The 18,073-nt window shown below is 36.7% G+C and overlaps 1 protein-coding gene and 3 long non-coding RNA genes across 4 annotated transcripts in view; 2 read left to right on the forward strand and 2 right to left on the reverse strand.

The window, feature by feature from the left end:
• Window positions 1–2,647: 2,647 nt before the first annotated feature.
• Window positions 2,648–18,073, reverse strand: part of LOC307151659 (mucin-5B-like) — a 29,296-nt gene continuing 13,870 nt past the window's right edge. Inside the window, exons 27-53 of the mRNA XM_079859776.1 lie at window positions 17,915–18,043; window positions 17,285–17,700; window positions 15,659–16,133; window positions 14,699–14,980; window positions 14,501–14,544; window positions 13,595–14,351; window positions 13,145–13,188; window positions 12,209–12,995; window positions 10,639–10,683; window positions 10,375–10,520; window positions 9,916–10,090; window positions 9,546–9,781; window positions 9,187–9,370; window positions 8,733–8,913; window positions 8,262–8,446; window positions 8,073–8,142; window positions 7,837–7,967; window positions 7,709–7,740; window positions 7,427–7,574; window positions 7,142–7,234; window positions 6,634–6,674; window positions 6,385–6,504; window positions 6,178–6,276; window positions 5,953–6,072; window positions 4,002–4,041; window positions 3,300–3,417; window positions 2,648–3,063 (exon numbers count right to left, since the gene is read on the reverse strand). Of these exons, the coding sequence (XP_079715902.1) occupies window positions 2,883–3,063; window positions 3,300–3,417; window positions 4,002–4,041; window positions 5,953–6,072; window positions 6,178–6,276; window positions 6,385–6,504; window positions 6,634–6,674; window positions 7,142–7,234; window positions 7,427–7,574; window positions 7,709–7,740; window positions 7,837–7,967; window positions 8,073–8,142; window positions 8,262–8,446; window positions 8,733–8,913; window positions 9,187–9,370; window positions 9,546–9,781; window positions 9,916–10,090; window positions 10,375–10,520; window positions 10,639–10,683; window positions 12,209–12,995; window positions 13,145–13,188; window positions 13,595–14,351; window positions 14,501–14,544; window positions 14,699–14,980; window positions 15,659–16,133; window positions 17,285–17,700; window positions 17,915–18,043 (5,279 nt within the window). The 3' untranslated portion in view covers window positions 2,648–2,882. The remainder of the gene's footprint in view (window positions 3,064–3,299; window positions 3,418–4,001; window positions 4,042–5,952; window positions 6,073–6,177; window positions 6,277–6,384; window positions 6,505–6,633; window positions 6,675–7,141; window positions 7,235–7,426; window positions 7,575–7,708; window positions 7,741–7,836; window positions 7,968–8,072; window positions 8,143–8,261; window positions 8,447–8,732; window positions 8,914–9,186; window positions 9,371–9,545; window positions 9,782–9,915; window positions 10,091–10,374; window positions 10,521–10,638; window positions 10,684–12,208; window positions 12,996–13,144; window positions 13,189–13,594; window positions 14,352–14,500; window positions 14,545–14,698; window positions 14,981–15,658; window positions 16,134–17,284; window positions 17,701–17,914; window positions 18,044–18,073) is intronic.
• On the forward strand, window positions 12,450–13,332 carry LOC307150874. Its single transcript, XR_013819787.1, has 3 exons — window positions 12,450–12,474; window positions 12,712–12,774; window positions 13,288–13,332. It is a non-coding gene; the product is annotated as an uncharacterized lncRNA (long non-coding RNA).
• LOC307150873 lies at window positions 13,979–14,797 on the forward strand. Its single transcript, XR_013819786.1, has 3 exons — window positions 13,979–14,079; window positions 14,644–14,688; window positions 14,752–14,797. It is a non-coding gene; the product is annotated as an uncharacterized lncRNA (long non-coding RNA).
• LOC307150876 lies at window positions 16,427–17,052 on the reverse strand. Its single transcript, XR_013819791.1, has 2 exons — window positions 17,020–17,052; window positions 16,427–16,521 (listed from the first exon to the last, which is right to left on the reverse strand). It is a non-coding gene; the product is annotated as an uncharacterized lncRNA (long non-coding RNA).

Raw genomic sequence — 18,073 nt, forward strand, 5'->3', positions numbered from 1 at the left:
AGGTTCACAACGATTTAACAAATGAAGGAAAATTTATATTTTTGTACATTTTGTTCAATATTTTGTAACCTCTTGGTGGCACTGTACCCATTTTTCCCAGGTACGTTTGGGGCATGATTCAGATGATATGTAACAAGTTTCTTCTCAATGCACCAAAGCGTTGATGAAATACAATGTTTTTTCATGGCAAAACCAAAATGGCCATCAAGCACTATGGCTGACCCAGGAACACTGGGAATGACAAACTAGTCGTCCTGTGCTTCCGTGCTAACAAATGTTCCTGCCTTCAGAGCAGTTCAGGCTTGAAGTGCCACCTCCATGTTTTGTTTAATTGTGATTATTTTGATTAATTAATCAGCTAAAGTGTAACTGATTCAATTTAACATTAATCAATTGACAGTCAAATAATGCTTATGTCTTAAATCAACACTATGACATAATCCAAAGGCATATAGGAACAGTACTTGATTCAATAGCCCTTCAGCAGAGTTGTGTACTTAGATCTTCATCCCGGCCCGTTTGACATGTTTGATGGTTAGTTCTGTGAAACCTCTTACGAATGAAGATCTTTCTGGATGCAACAGCAAACATTTGGGAAGCATTTGAATGTGTAATTATTTATCTTTTCTGTTTTCACTGTTTGCTTCACGTCAGTACTGCTCGTATTGAAAGATTAATTTGATCCAAGTACCATATTAAAGGTTCCTTAAACAACAGACTATTATATTAGTCAGGTACACTTTAATATAATGGGTATGTCTTAGTATTACATGTCTGAAAATTTTAATTAGATATGTATTTAGCATAAAATGATTAATCGTGGATGGGTGTGCAAATATATTTTTAGGTCTTGTTTCAGTTCAAGTTGTCTTTTAAAATGTAAAGGTTAAAATAAAAGGATGAATGCAATGCATGTTCAGAGACGTCTTGTGTTGGCTTAGATTTACAAAGTAGGCTTTTTACAGTCTAAATTCACTTCAGTTTTCAGTTTTGAGCTTCTGGGTTTCCTTCACAGTATTTATTGAGTGCATTGCATGGAGGTTTGATGGTAATTTGGTAACATTAAAGGAGTGGTTGATTATGATTTCACTTTTTAACTTTAGTTAGTGTGTAATGCTGCTGTTTGAGCATAAAAAAACTAAGTTACAATGCTCAAAGCAAAGGGAGATATTTGCTTTTAAAGAAATTGCTTTTTAAGGACTACAACAAATGGCTGGTAGGGACTACACGACATTTCTCCAGGGTTAGTAACATAACCAACCCTATAATTTACATAAACCCCGCCCCCTGAACACATTTATTGATTATCAAGACAGAAAATGCTAATCAATGACTAGAAGATAACTACACATAAGCTACAAAAAATCATCAACTAACTGCATTCTACATGTTGTCAATTCTTCTTGAGTCTCTCCATCATTATCTGACTCCGGTTTGAACATACAGTAAAAGACTAAAAGTTTTTGAAATTTTCAGTGCATGTCTGTGTGAGTGCAAGCTCTTGAAGCTCCGCCCCCTGTGCCACGAGCAGCAGCAGCTCATTTGCATTTAAAGGAACAGACAAACTACGGTGCGTTTTTGCTCACCCTCAAAAAGTGACAATTTTAACATGCTATATAAAATATCTGTGGGGTATTTTGAGCTAAAACTTCACATACACACTCTGGGGACATCAAAGACTTATTTTACATCTTGTGAAAAGGAATCCTGTTCCACTTCAACACACCTGTCTTAAATGTTTCTGAATATCTTAGCTGGGTATCTGGTTCAAGTGTGTTTGATTAGGTTTGGAACTGAACTTTGCAGGAAGGAAGTTCTCCAGGAACAGGATTAGTTATTGCATTAGGTATCGTACTAAAAGTTAGAGTTATTTGCAAACATTTATCCATCAAGGTTAATGTTAATTTATCAATATACTATTGTTCATTGTTAATTCATGTTTGTTCAGGAAGTTTAAAATGAGAAGGTAACATTTTACAGCAAGTCACTTTAGTTAATGCATTTAACTAACAAGGAACAATACATTTGTTCAACAGTTGTTATTTGTTAGTTCATGTTAGCTCAGGTCTATTAAATAATATTAACAGATGCAACTTTTGAATGTAATAATGTAGTAAATGTTAAAATTAACATAAGCTAAATATGCTTATATTCCTTTACTAAATATTTACTAACATCTAGTTAGTAGTGAGAATTAGACCCTAAACTAAAGAGTTTCTGAAATGTATATTAACAAAGAATTAATGAATATTAATAAATGCTGTGAAAGTATTTTTTAAAGTTTGCTGATGCTAACTAATGTTAAAGTGGCATGAATTGAGAAATCCAATTTTCCTTGATCTTTTGACATATAAGAAGTCATTGTACTGTAAAAAAAATCCTGTACGTTTCAGAACTCAAAACTTCCTTGTTAGTCCAAAAACAACTTCTATTGAATCCAAGCGGATAAAACAACTTGTTTCGGATTTTGTTTCAAAGAGAGTGTCAAAAAATACCCCATTACTTCTAAATCATGTTTTCTGATATAAAAATCTTGCTAACATTATTAGTGGATGTCAGTGAATATTATAAATCTTTTTAACCTTATTGTGAAGTAACACCAGTTTTCTTTTTCCTAATTACTTTTTTGGGGGGAAAAATCCAGTATACTGTTTTATTGCCATTTTATTTTGCTTTATTATAGTCATCATTCATTTCATGAGAGGGAAATGTTAAGAATCACATTTTGCATTGCTAAAAAAGAAACAAAATGTTCAAAAAGCCCAGAAAATGCCCTGAGAGATAATAGTTATAGAACAAAAAGCTGAATGTAGCAATCTTTCACCAAATTATTTAGCAATTATGCAATTTCCTGGAATCACAATTAAACTGAACAAGATCTTTTATCCAATGCTATTCTGGTTTTCACACTCAGTTGGAGTACATTTGCAGGCGTCTATGAAGACGTAGTCATGAAGGATCTCGCTGTTATCGGAACACTTCAGCTTCAGTTTTTTAATGTGGGTTTTCGTCTCACGGCAGCAAGAACAGCTGTGCTTCATGATGTTCGCTTCCATTGAATACCTATGCAGGTTTACAAGAAAACAGTCAGATTATTATTAAAAAAGCTTATCCTAATCTATTTGCAAGGCTTGGATAATCTAAACATATTTAATGTTTGGAGACAATCAAGCAGCAAAATGTTTGGCCTAATACTGCTCTAAGTTTACACTTGGAATTAACATGCATTCAGTATGATTGTGTAAGTGTGAACTATATTTCACAGGTCAATGATCAATTAGATGTGCATGTGCTCTCACATTGAAACGGTGTCACATTTGCCACTGCAGGACGTCACTTCTATGGGTTGGATAGACTTGCAGTCATTTACAGTAACGTTTTTGGTGTCCTTCTTCACAACACAGTTCTTGTGTTCACCTGATATATTAGAGGTAATAGGAGATCATTTGATTATTACATATTTTAATCAGTTAAACTGGACCTTATTCATGAAAAGCAGAACAAATGTCTGTGTGAATCATTCATGAATTTATCTTAAAATGCTGCGTTATTGTCACGATCACCACTTGATTACCATCAGACTATTATTACTCTAGCAAAGACTACATTACCCATAACCCACTGCCCAGACTATCAGCCATTATTGTATTCAGCTGTTGCTTGTTCTGCCTATATAAACCTGGTTAATTCAGTCGCTCTTCATTTCTGAGCCTTGTTCCCTGGATCGTTGTTATTTCTGTTCCCTGGATATACTTGGTTTTGCCTTAGCCCTGGACATTGTCTTTGTTTGGACTGCTCAGCTGTGTTTCGACATTCGTCTGGCCTTTGTGTATGTCTGTGGATTAACCCATTAAACTGCGTTTGGATCCTCAACGCTTGAGTCTCGGAGCAGTTATGTTACAGTTATACTGAATGTGACCGTTTACAATAAACACTAGTTCTGCTTGTGTTTCATGGATATGGACCATTAGGATATTTTGAACAAGGAAACAATTTCTTACATATTTGGCAACATCCATCTGCATCGAGTTCCATTGTTCCCTGTTCAGACAAATAGAGCCTTGTTTAAACATCAATGTGTCATGCTCATAGTTAAAGTAAAAGTCACTCAGAAATGTACACACTGTGTGGCTTCAAACCTGTATGACTTTTTTTTCATTCTGCAAATGTGTTTGTCTATACAAAGTCAATGGGGCCCAAAACTTCTAAATATATTTTTGTGTTCCACAGATGAAAAAGTCATACAGGTTTGGAGTGACATTCAGGGTGAGTGGATGATGACAGAAGTTTAATTTTCGAGTGAACTAATTCACTCTTTTTGAAGTAAATTATAACATTTAAAAAAGACATACTTTAGCTTTAAAGGGTTAGTTCACCCAAAAATAGTGCTGCACGATTAATCGTATCGCAATCGCAATCGCGATGTCAAGCTTACGCGATTATATGACGCAAAATGCTGCGATTTTATATTAAATAAACAAATTAGCGCTGTTAACGCACTTATTAATGCAAATGCTTTTAAACCATTCATGCGCGATAAGACATAAGAGAACGAGCTGCCTGTGAATGTCCTCCTGACACACACACACACACACACACACACAGATAGACGCGCGCCAGTATCAAGTTCTCTTTCGCAGTAGAACGTTCAACACACATGTATGCCAAAATGAACGCGCTGCCTGTGAATGTCCTGACTTCGTGCGTGCGCACAAAACAGCATGACAGAATACAGTTCTCTTTCGAGCTTGAACGAACAATAACACACACAATTATGCCAAAATGTCTTTTTGTCGAGTGTCTTCATAACATAAGAGTAGTCTTATGATGAACATGAAGAGGTGTGATGACTAGCCACTAATGTCGCTAAAGTTATTCTTTATTTTTTTATTTTTCTATTTTTTTATTTTTTATTATTATTTTTCTTTACCCCTGACATGTATGGTTATATGTACTCTTGTATGTAAATTATGTTTTGTTCTTGTTAAAATGCAATAAAAAAATAATAATCTGTCGCTAAAGTTAATCAAAGAACAAAGGGAACAGAGAAAAACACTCACTGCTCTTGACTAAAGAACTTTTTTCTTTAGGCTGATTATCACTAATCTGTGTGTGCATTTATTTTCCTTGAGAACCAAGCAAGTTGACTCATGAAACCATTTGTTTATTATATCGCATATCGCAATCGTAATCGCAATATTGACCTCAATTATCGCAATATGACATTTTCCCCAAATCGTGCAGCCCTACCCAAAAATGAAAATTGTCATTTACTCACCCTCATGAATCATGTCGTTCCAAAACCTGTTTTTAATGAAATCTGAGAAATTCCTGTCCCTCCATTGACAGCTACACAACTACCACTTAACAGTGGTAGTTAAAATTTTAAATTTAAAATGTAAAAAAAAAAATTCACATATAAACATTCATCAGCGCACACATCAGTCGTGGTAAACAGAAACTCAAGCATGTTCGCTTGACTTGTGAGAACCAATGAGGTTCGTTCTCGTGTTACGCATCACGTTTGAGCTTCCTCAAGAACCAATGAGGTTCATTCTCGCGCGTCTAGCAGTACGGTTGAGCTTCTGTTTATGTTCGCTGATCAGTATTTATATGTGGATAAAGGTCTAAATTAAATTCATCATATAAAGTTTCATATGGATTAGTTTTATAATATCTCTTTATGAACTTTTCGAAGCATCAAAGTGGTAGTTGTGTAGCTGTCAATAGAGGGACAGAAATCTCTCTCAGATTTCATTTAAAATAACTTCCTTTGTGTTTTGAAGATGAACGAAAGTCTTACGGGTTTAGAACGACGAGGGTGAGTAAACAATGACGATTTTTTTTTGTTCATTTTTGTGTGAACTATCCCTTAAGTGTTAGCAGGTAGCAACAGCCACACAAAATACAAACAACAAATGCATCAAATTTTGCTTAAGATATTGAACCCACGGGCACACAGTCATCTTCTTCGATGACAGGGCAGCTTGCCATGGTCTTCTCTATCATGAACGTGCCATTGACTTGAAGACATGTCACACTTTCACATTTGTAGTCGATGCTCTCTCCATCCTACAAAAAAAAAATGTAAATGATAGGCTACATGAGGATCAAAGAATAGAGCAGATAATTTGCCTGGTGAACTGAAAGTGTAAAGGAAAGTTTGCTAATATATACATTGAGAGTATGAGTGGTGTTGTCTGGCGCAGTATAAATACAGGAATTTTGAATGCATATTCCACAGCACTCTCCTTCTTGTTCCACACGCTCATAGCCCTTGGAGTACAAAAACACTTTAATAATTCATATATTCTTCTTATTAAGAAGTTTCAAATCAATTGTTTAATAAAATGATGGTTCACGGGATAAACTTTAAATTATTACCTCAGGGCAAGGTTTACAAATTTTAGAAACACACTTCATGTTGTGTAGTTGAGTCTTTGGGTCTTTATCCATTTCACAGGAACATTCAACACAAGGCTCAGGGGTGATTTTAGCCCCAGGCTAGAAAAAAAATAAAAAAATAAATCAGTGTCAGAAAAGTGGAAAATATTATCACTATTTCCTTTTGCTTTATTTAAAATACCAAGATTTTCCCAAATTTACTTTATTAATGTGAACTCATGAACTCACCTGGTACTCAGTGTTATTGTACACACAGACGTGTTTGGGCACTGGAAATCGAAAAAATCCATTTTAAAACTCATTAAATCAGTTCAGTAATAATGTACGATAATTTCATTGTTTTATGAAAAATAAAAAAAGGGTCATTCCTGTTATGCAGTACATTTCCATGTCTTCATATGTATGTATTGATAAAATATTCATCTCACCATTTGTAGGAATAGAAATCATATTATTTAGCATTATAAGTTAAGTGAACAATTACATAATAACATACGTAATTACATAATAATTACACTACTACTTTGAGCTGATGTCATCATCATTGCCACGTCCTTTTAATGTGAAGAACTGGCCATTTATCTCATATTCCAGGATTTTCTTTAGATTGTATTATTGTGGATATTTAAAACATGGACTCAAAAGTTGCTGCTTAACTGGAATGACTCACAAGTCCATTTTTGTATGACAGCAAAATTAGCTATTATGTTTAAGATTTTAAACCACAGAGACTTACCACAGGGTGCACAGCAACTGCTTTCAGTTTTATTTGCTGCTAACTCAAATCCAACATCACATTTTTTCTGAAGACACACCTCGAGATCACACACTAAATGGGTTGAGATGTAATGGGGAGTTCTTTTAGATGATTTTTGCATGCATTTATGTACGGATAGTTCAAATGTAGACTGTGTGTGCTATCAGCAGGATGTATTTTTAGTGAATTATTTTTAGTAAGTCATTCAAATTCATCATCTAGGTTGTAATGATGCACCATCAAATAAGTTTAATCTTGACTCACCACAGGTTGGGCAGCAGTTTTCAATGATTAATTTTTGTTCTGATCCACAGGGCTTTTGAATCGGACAGCTGACAGGCACAGTTTTAACACCAAAGGTCTCATTGGAGCATGTGTATTCAGAACAGCCCATGGTCCATGTATCCCCAGGCTACAGAAGGAAAAGCAAGTAGATGATGGTTAGGAATCGTGGTGATTTTGCAAGTTAAATGCATAGTGAAATGCTTTGGACACCATTGACTTTCTTGAATATTTTTCAAAATATCTTGTTTTGTCTAGACATACCATTCTAGGTAATCCATCGGGGCCGATACAATCTACATGGAGGGAATCAAAACCAAATCAATGAAAATAAGACACGAAGGTGCATTCATCTATAAAACAGGGAAAGTAAATGAAGCAGCATGTCTTACCGCAGTAAGCTGTACATTTATCAATCGTTGAGCTAACTTGATATGTGTTATCAGGACAGAAACAGCCTTCCATAAATGTTTGAAGACACTCCACGCTGTGACATTCTTTCTCCACAAACAAATCATTGTACCTAGTGGTGAGTTCATAGAAGCACATCAGACATGAAGTATTATGATTCCAGCACTTGTTAAGGACTGTTGTTTTGTGGATATCCAGTATTGTAGAGTGAGATTACCTTGTGCTGCAGGTTTTTTCAACTTTAGGCCCACAACCCTTGTAGACTTTGTGACTGGGGCATTTGTATTCTGTTATAGAAAACAATGACAATCAAGTTTCAGAGTCTTCTCAAGTACAACATGTAGAAGATAACCAACTTTAAAGTACAATAAAAATGTAGTCAAATGGTTAGGTTCATTCTACTTACCACACATTTTTTGGAGTTTATCTGATGTTCTCCAGTCCACACAGATACCCTCCTGGCCACATAGCTGGGCATACGCTTCCAGACTGGTACAACCAGTAGAGTTCTTTCCCATGTGGCACACATCGAATTTGCATGCCTCATAATAATTTTCATAAGGAATGACCCCATGACATTTCACAAATATACTGCGGAGAAACAAATACAAAACTTTCGATTTCAGGCATCTGAAAGGGATAGTTCACCCAAAAATGACGATTCTGCCATCTTTTACTCACCGTGATGTTGTTCCAAACTTGTATGACTTTCTTTATTCTATTTTTCCACAGAATACAGAAAGTCAAAACACATTTGGAACAACCTGAGGGTGAGACAATTTAAAAAAATAAATTTGATGGCGTAGACATTTAAAAGGGAAAACACTTTGTACTAATCAGTGTTACTAAATGATTAAACTTAGTGGCTTTTCCTTACTCGCTCTTGATGAGTTCACAAATCTCCGGGGTGCAGGAGGGTGGAAGTGTAGGTGGAGTTATAGTTGGTGGGATTTTGCATCCTGGTGGGACCATCCAAAGCTGTGCCATGTTCACACACGATTGATCGATTTGTCCATCAGGACGTCTACAGTCATTTGCACGGTTGTTGTCGCAAACCCCTGAAAAAAAATATTTTAATTATATTAAATCTGAATTTATAGTTTTAAAAGAGTAAGTAGAGAGTAAGTAATGTAATTATTCAAAATAAATTCATTTTAAATGAATTTGTTAAAGTTCATTTACAGTTATTTGAAAATCTAATTTATTTGTTGCACTGGTAAACATGACATGAAACTGACACATATTGTACTTTGTACACATCTCACAGACAGAAAACAAATTTAAGTTGTATTTGTAGCGAGTGAGACATGAGATCTCTGATCTGTACTCACCGCACTGTCCCTCTGTATTGCCATTGAAATAGGAGAATGGGAGACTGATCTCAAAGCCTTGATGATTGACCAAAACCTCAACTTTGATTTCAGTGATGTTCACAACTACTGCCATGCCGGAGGTGGTAATGAAGAATTGGTCATTCATGTAAGTTAGTTGTTTCAGTTCATCATTAACATAGACCTGTGTGAAAAAAAAAGTCTTTCTGAGTAATGATGAAAATTGTTCTCTAGAGTATGGTGTTATTTTGCAATGTGTCATGATTTGATGTGAAATTTTTAGTACTTTTGTGTTCAATTTGAATTTTTGCTTGTTTTTCTGGAGCCTGTGAATGTTTTGCTGTAGTTCTAAGACTTACCTGGACATCTTTAGTGTTGCTTGTCAGCTTGATTTTATAGGATTTGTAGTTCACAATCACATACTCTGGGCAGGCGAGATTATTTTTAACATCACAATAATAGTTTTTAACATGGACACTGATATTGTATTTCGGGATGATTTCTTGGAACAAAACATATGTACAGTTTCCTTGGAAAGCGTAGTATGTTCCATCAAAAGTTTTGTAATGTGGGTCACCCCAGCCACTGCATTTACCTGTCAAAACCAAGTTACACCATATGTAAACATAAGGCAATGGCTAGGACAATTGTTTATTTTTTTAATATTCATGAAATTTAATATAAATATTTGATATTAATGAATTGTCCATGAGCAAGACTTAAACTTACATTCGCACTCATACTTGGAGCAACATCCATTGTTATAAGGCACCTTCCTAGGTTTAATTCCATTAGTACATTTGGGTTTGACATCATCAAATTGGCCACATGTTAGAGGTATTGATGAGACGCTGCCATTTTTGCATGTTTTGTTTTTGCAGTCTTCAATCCAGGATTCCATATGCTGAAGGACACAATCAGATTGATAAACAGAGATTCATAAAAAAAAAAGAAAAAAAAAAGATTGTTTCAGGTATTCTTTCCTTTTCTTACCAGTTAATACTCCAGTCATCTAACAGTTATACAGAATGTAATTAATTTAGTATTGTATTACAAGAGATATTATATCAAATAACCATTACAGGCTATTATGTTATTGTTTGTCGAAAAAATACATGCAGACATTCTGTAGAAATTGTACTTGTGTTACTGCATTAGCCTACTTCTACTAAACTCTTATTAAATTACCTTTCTGCTGATATTTTTACAGTCGGGTGAAGGTGGAGGTGGAATGGTTGGGCATGGCTGATCCTTTTTCTCAATACCACAAGTGGAGTTGCAGTAGGCAATGAAGCACCAACCTGCTTTATCCGTTTGATTATAGATGATTGACCCTATAATTATAATTAAAGGATTGTAGGGTCAAGGTACACATGCACAAGGATTAAACCAACTTTAAATACAAAAAATAAATAAAAATTTTAATAATTACTGTTAAAGTAAAGCACTTACCTGCTGAGTATTTTGAATTTAAATAAGTGCATTTACATTGATGATCTGTGCTAGGTCTTATGGTTGGGAGAGTTGGCCCTGTATGCACAGTGTAAGTACTTGTTGTGCCAGTAGTTGTACTAGTTTTAGATGTTTCTGTAGACGTAGGTGTCACTGATACAGTAGTTGGTTTGGTAGAAGTGGATGTGATTTTGGATGTCTCTGTTGATGTAGGAGTTGTCGTAACAGTTGTAGGTGTTGTTGATGTTGGTGTTGGTGTCGTTACTGTAATGGTTGTAGGTGATGTTTCTGTTGATGTAGGTGGTGTTGTTTCTGTTGATGTAGGTGTTGTCGTTAAAGTTGTAGGTGATGTTTCTGTTGATGTAGGTGTCGTTACTGTAACAGTTGTAGGTGATGTTTCTGTTGATGTTGGTGTTATTGTAACAGTTGTAGGTGATGTTTCTGTTGATGTAGGTGTTGTTTCTGTTGATGTTGGTGTTATTGTAACAGTTGTAGGTGTTGTTTCTGTTGATGTTGGTGTTATTGTAACAGTTGTAGGTGTTGTTTCTGTTGATGTTGGTGTTATTGTAACAGTTGTAGGTGTTGTTTCTGTTGATGTAGGTGTCGTTACTGTAACAGTTGTAGGTGATGTTTCTGTTGATGTTGGTGTTACTGTAACAGTTGTAGGTGATGTTTCTGTTGATGTAGGTGTTGTTTCTGTTGATGTTGGTGTTATTGTAACAGTTGTAGGTGTTGTTTCTGTTGATGTAGGTGTCGTTACTGTAACAGTTGTAGGTGTTGTTTCTGTTGATGTAGGTGTCGTTACTGTAACAGTTGTAGGTGATGTTTCTGTTGATGTAGGTGTTGTCGTAACAGTTGTAGGTGATGTTTCTGTTGATGTAGGTGTTGTCGTAACAGTTGTAGGTGTTGTTTCTGTTGATGTAGGTGTCGTTGTAACAGTTGTAGGTGTTGTTTCTGTTGATGTAGGTGTCGTTACTGTAACAGTTGTAGGTGTTGTTTCTGTTGATGTAGGTGTTGTCGTAACAGTTGTAGGTGTTGTTTCTGTTGATGTTGGTGTTATTGTAACAGTTGTAGGTGTTGTTTCTGTTGATGTTGGTGTTATTGTAACAGTTGTAGGTGTTGTTTCTGTTGATGTAGGTGTCGTTGTAACAGTTGTAGGTGTTGTTTCTGTTGATGTAGGTGTCGTTGTAACAGTTGTAGGTGTTGTTTCTGTTGATGTAGGTGTCGTTGTAACAGTTGTAGGTGTTGTTTCTGTTGATGTTGGTGTTATTGTAACAGTTGTAGGTGTTGTTTCTGTTGATGTAGGTGTCGTTGTAACAGTTGTAGGTGTTGTTTCTGTTGATGTAGGTGTCGTTGTAACAGTTGTAGGTGTTGTTTCTGTTGATGTAGGTGTCGTTGTAACAGTTGTAGGTGTTGTTTCTGTTGATGTTGGTGTTATTGTAACAGTTGTAGGTGTTGTTTCTGTTGATGTTGGTGTTATTGTAACAGTTGTAGGTGTTGTTTCTGTTGATGTAGGTGTCGTTGTAACAGTTGTAGGTGTTGTTTCTGTTGATGTTGGTGTTATTGTAACAGTTGTAGGTGTTGTTTCTGTTGATGTAGGTGTTGTCGTAACAGTTGTAGGTGTTGTTTCTGTTGATGTTGGTGTTATTGTAACAGTTGTAGGTGTCGTAACAGTTGTAGGTGTTGTTTCTGTTGATGTAGGTGTTGTTACTGTAACGGTTGTAGGTGATGTTTCTGTTGATGTTGGTGTTATTGTAACAGTTGTAGGTGTTATTGTAACAGTTGTAGGTGTTGTTTCTGTTGATGTAGATGTAGGTGTCGTTGTAACAGTTGTAGGTGTTGTTTCTGTTGATGTAGGTGTCGTTACTGTAACAGTTGTAGGTGATGTTTCTGTTGATGTAGGTGTTGTCGTTACAGTTGTAGGTGTTATTGTAACAGTTGTAGGTGTTGTTTCTGTTGATGTAGATGTCGTTACTGTAACAGTTGTAGGTGATGTTTCTGTTGATGTAGGTGTTGTCGTTACAGTTGTAGGTGTTGTTTCTGTTGATGTAGGTGTTGTCGTAATAGTTGTAGGTGTTGTTTCTGTTGATGTAGGTGTTGTTGTAATAGTTGTAGGTGTTGTTTCTGTTGATGTAGGTGTTGTAATAGTTGTAGGTGATGTTTCTGTTGATGTAGGTGGTGTTGTTTCTGTTGATGTAGGTGTTGTCGTAATAGTTGTAGGTGTTGTTTCTGTTGTCGTAACAGTTGTAGGTGTTGTTTCGGTTGATGTAGTTGTTGTTATGGTAGTTGGTGAGGTAGTAGTTGATGTGACAGTGGACGTCTCTGTTGATGTGATCGTTGTAGAGGAAATACAATAGCTTTCACAACATTTTACACGGATTTCATAATTATAACAAAGTGGTGGCATGCCAGCTGCATTGTCTTCATTTGAACATGATAGTCCAAAAGATTTGTTACAATACTGTAGTTGACCCAAATCTTCCAGGGACTTTTGCGGATAATTTACTGCCCTACATTCAATCTCTTCAGGGCTTTGACAGGTTATCTTTCCTGAATTCCACAAAGCATCGATTGATTCAGTTTCGAATCCTTCGGGTTCTGTACTGGGTGTGTTGCTATCAATCCAATCTGACCATTTACAACATGTAGGTGTTGTTACTGTAACAGTTGTAGGTGTTGTTTCAGTTGATGTAGGTGGTGTTGTTTCTGTTGATGTAGGTGTTGTCGTAATAGTTGTAGGTGTTGTTTCTGTTGTCGTAACAGTTGTAGGTGTTGTTTCAGTTGATGTTGGTGTCGTTACTGTAACGGTTGTAGGTGTTGTTTCTGTTGATGTAGGTGGTGTTGTTTCTGTTGATGTAGGTGTTGTCGTGACAGTTGTAGTTGTTGTTTCTGTTGATGTAGGTGTCGTTACTGTAACAGTTGTAGGTGTTGTTTCAGTTGATGTAGGTGTCGTTACTGTAACGGTTGTAGGTGTTGTTTCTGTTGATGTAGGTGGTGTTGTTTCTGTTGATGTAGGTGTTGTCGTGACAGTTGTAGTTGTTGTTTCTGTTGATGTAGGTGTCGTTACTGTAATGGTTGTAGGTGTTGTTTCTGTTGATGTAGGTGTTGTCGTGACAGTTGTAGTTGTTGTTTCTGTTGATGTAGGTGTTGTCGTAATAGTTGTAGGTGTTGTTTCTGGTGTCGTAACAGTTGTAGGTGTTGTTTCTGTTGTCGTAACGGTTGTAGGTGTTGTTTCTGTTGATGTAGGTGTCGTTACTGTAATGGTTGTAGGTGTTGTTTCTGTTGATGTAGGTGTCGTTATTGTAATGGTTGTAGGTGTTGTTTCTGTTGATGTAGGTGGTGTTGTTTCTGTTGATGTAGGTGTTGTCGTGACAGTTGTAGTTGTTTCTGTTGATGTAGGTGTTGTCGTGACAGTTGTAGGTGTTGTTTCTGTTGATGTAGGTGTTGTCGTAATAGTTGTAGGTGTTGTTTCTGTTGTCGTAACAGTTGTAGGTGTTGTTTCTGTTGATGTAGGTGTTGTCGTGACAGTTGTAGTTGTTGTTTCTGTTGATGTAGGTGTTGTCGTAATAGTTGTAGGTGTTGTTTCTGTTGTCGTAACAGTTGTAGGTGTTGTTTCTGTTGATGTAGTTGTTGTTACGGTAGTTGGTGAGGTAGTAGTGAATGTGACAGTGGACGTCTCTGTTGATGTGATCGTTGTAGAGGAAATACAATAGCTTTCACAACATTTTACACGGATTTCATAATTATAACAAAGTGGTGGCATGCCAGCTGCATTGTCTTCATTTGAACATGATAGTCCAAAAGATGTGTTACAATACTGTAGTTGACCCAAATCTTCCAGGGACTTTTGCGGATAATTTACTGCCCTACATTCAATCTCTTCAGGGCTTTGACAGGTTATCTTTCCTGAATTCCACAATGCATCGATTGATTCAGTTTCGAATCCTTCGGGTTCTGTACTGGGTGTGTTGCTATCAATCCAATCTGACCATTTACAACATGTAGGTGTTGTTACTGTAACAGTTGTAGGTGTTGTTTCAGTTGATGTAGGTGTCGTTACTGTAACGGTTGTAGGTGTTGTTTCTGTTGATGTTGTTGTTTCTGTTGATGTAGGTGTTGTCGTGACAGTTGTAGTTGTTGTTTCTGTTGATGTAGGTGTTGTCGTAATAGTTGTAGGTGTTGTTTCTGTTGATGTAGGTGGTGTTGTTTCTGTTGATGTAGGTGTTGTCGTAATAGTTGTAGGTGTTGTTTCTGTTGTCGTAACAGTTGTAGGTGTTGTTTCGGTTGATGTAGTTGTTGTTATGGTAGTTGGTGAGGTAGTAGTTGATGTGACAGTGGATGTCTCTGTTGATGTGATCGTTGTAGAGGAAATACAATAGCTTTCACAACATTTTACACGGATTTCATAATTATAACAAAGTGGTGGCATGCCAGCTGCATTGTCTTCATTTGAACATGATAGTCCAAAAGATGTGTTACAATACTGTAGTTGACCCAAATCTTCCAGGGACTTTTGTGGATAATTTACTGCCCTACATTCAATCTCTTCAGGGCTTTGACAGGTTATCTTTCCTGATTTCCACAATGCATCGATTGATTCAGTTTCGAATCCTTCGGGTTCTGTACTGGGTGTGTTGCTATCAATCCAATCTGACCATTTACAACATGTAGGTGTTGTTACTGTAACAGTTGTAGGTGTTGTTTCAGTTGATGTAGGTGTCGTTACTGTAACGGTTGTAGGTGTTGTTTCTGTTGATGTAGGTGGTGTTGTTTCTGTTGATGTAGGTGTTGTTGTGACAGTTGTAGGTGTTGTTTCTGTTGATGTAGGTGTCGTTACTGTAACGGTTGTAGGTGTTGTTTCTGTTGATGTAGGTGGTGTTGTTTCTGTTGATGTAGGTGTTGTCGTGACAGTTGTAGGTGTTGTTTCTGTTGATGTAGGTGTTGTCGTAATAGTTGTAGGTGTTGTTTCTGTTGTCGTAACAGTTGTAGGTGTTGTTTCAGTTGATGTAGGTGTCGTTACTGTAATGGTTGTAGGTGTTGTTTCTGTTGATGTAGGTGTTGTCGTGACAGTTGTAGTTGTTGTTTCTGTTGATGTAGGTGTTGTCGTGACAGTTGTAGTTGTTGTTTCTGTTGATGTAGGTGTTGTCGTAATAGTTGTAGGTGTTGTTTCTGTTGTCGTAACGGTTGTAGGTGTTGTTTCTGTTGATGTAGGTGTCGTTATTGTAATGGTTGTAGGTGTTGTTTCTGTTGATGTAGGTGTCGTTACTGTAACGGTTGTAGGTGTTGTTTCTGTTGATGTAGGTGGTGTTGTTTCTGTTGATGTAGGTGTTGTCGTGACAGTTGTAGTTGTTGTTTCTGTTGATGTAGGTGTTGTTGTGACAGTTGTAGTTGTTGTTTCTGTTGATGTAGTTGTTGTTACGGTAGTTGGTGAGGTAGTAGTGAATGTGACAGTGGACGTCTCTGTTGATGTGATCGTTGTAGAGGAAATACAATAGCTTTCACAACATTTTACACGGATTTCATAATTATAACAAAGTGGTGGCATGCCAGCTGCATTGTCTTCATTTGAACATGATAGTCCAAAAGATGTGTTACAATACTGTAGTTGACCCAAATCTTCCAGGGACTTTTGCGGATAATTTACTGCCCTACATTCAATCTCTTCAGGGCTTTGACAGGTTATCTTTCCTGAATTCCACAATGCATTGATTGATTCAGTTTCGAATCCTTCGGGTTCTGTACTGGGTGTGTTGCTATCAATCCAATCTGACCATTTACAACATGTAGGTGTTGTTACTGTAACAGTTGTAGGTGTTGTTTCAGTTGATGTAGGTGTTGTTACTGTAACGGTTGTAGGTGTTGTTTCTGTTGATGTTGTTGTTTCTGTTGATGTAGGTGTTGTCGTGACAGTTGTAGTTGTTGTTTCTGTTGATGTAGGTGTTGTCGTAATAGTTGTAGGTGTTGTTTCTGTTGTCGTAACAGTTGTAGGTGTTGTTTCGGTTGATGTAGTTGTTGTTATGGTAGTTGGTGAGGTAGTAGTTGATGTGACAGTGGACGTCTCTGTTGATGTGATCGTTGTAGAGGAAATACAATAGCTTTCACAACATTTTACACGGATTTCATAATTATAACAAAGTGGTGGCATGCCAGCTGCATTGTCTTCATTTGAACATGATAGTCCAAAAGATGTGTTACAATACTGTAGTTGACCCAAATCTTCCAGGGACTTTTGCGGATAATTTACTGCCCTACATTCAATCTCTTCAGGGCTTTGACAGGTTATCTTTCCTGATTTCCACAATGCATCGATTGATTCAGTTTCGAATCCTTCGGGTTCTGTACTGGGTGTGTTGCTATCAATCCAATCTGACCATTTACAACATGTAGGTGTTGTTACTGTAACAGTTGTAGGTGTTGTTTCAGTTGATGTAGGTGTCGTTACTGTAACGGTTGTAGGTGTTGTTTCTGTTGATGTAGGTGGTGTTGTTTCTGTTGATGTAGGTGTTGTCGTGACAGTTGTAGTTGTTGTTTCAGTTGATGTAGGTGTCGTTACTGTAACGGTTGTAGGTGTTGTTTCTGTTGATGTAGGTGGTGTTGTTTCTGTTGATGTAGGTGGTGTTGTTTCTGTTGATGTAGGTGTTGGTACAGTAGTTGGTGAGGTAGTAGTGGATGTGATTGTAGATGTCTCTGATGTGGGAGTTGTTGTGACTATTGGTGATGTTACGGTAACTGTAGATGTTTTTGTTGATGTGGATGCTGTGGTTGTAGTTGACATAGTAGTTGTGGTCATAGTTGTGGTTGTTTTAATAGTTTCAGTTGTAGTTGTGAAAGTGAAAGGTGTTGTTGTTGGGGTTTTGCAGTTGTAGTTAATATTTCTTACTATTTCTCCATTTGAATCACACAGAGCAGTTAAACATGCCCCGTTCCCATCTGTGGTGTTGTAAATGACAGATCCAGGTGGAAATAACGTCCCATCATAGAAACATTCATCACATGTTTTAACACACTTCATGGTCTCCTCCCTGAGATATGGCCTCTCAGAAGGGCACTGAAGAAAACAACCTAAAAGTATAAATAAAAAAGCAAAGCAGGAATAGACAGAAAAAAAAGATATGGGTATCATAAAAAATTTCGAGACACGTTGGTACCTAATGTATGTAATAGTGTTAAAATACTGTCAAACTCATCTTATTCAGCATTATTAAGTTAAGTATATGTTTTTTTGGGACACTCATACCACATATTTTCAAAATATGCTAAAATGCTCAATTCTTACCTTCAAGAGTAGGAATTTGATCAGAGCAAGTAGCTGAGGGGTTTTTGCAGGTTTTCATGCAGGTCGATCCACAGGTTTTATAGCGCCACTCACATTCACCTGGAGCATTGTAGTAGTCACAGAATACAGCTGCAAGAACAATCACTTGAGTCAGGACGA

This window comes from Squalius cephalus, assembly GCF_949319135.1.
Source record: "Squalius cephalus genome assembly, chromosome: 23".
NCBI lineage: Eukaryota > Metazoa > Chordata > Actinopteri > Cypriniformes > Leuciscidae > Squalius > Squalius cephalus.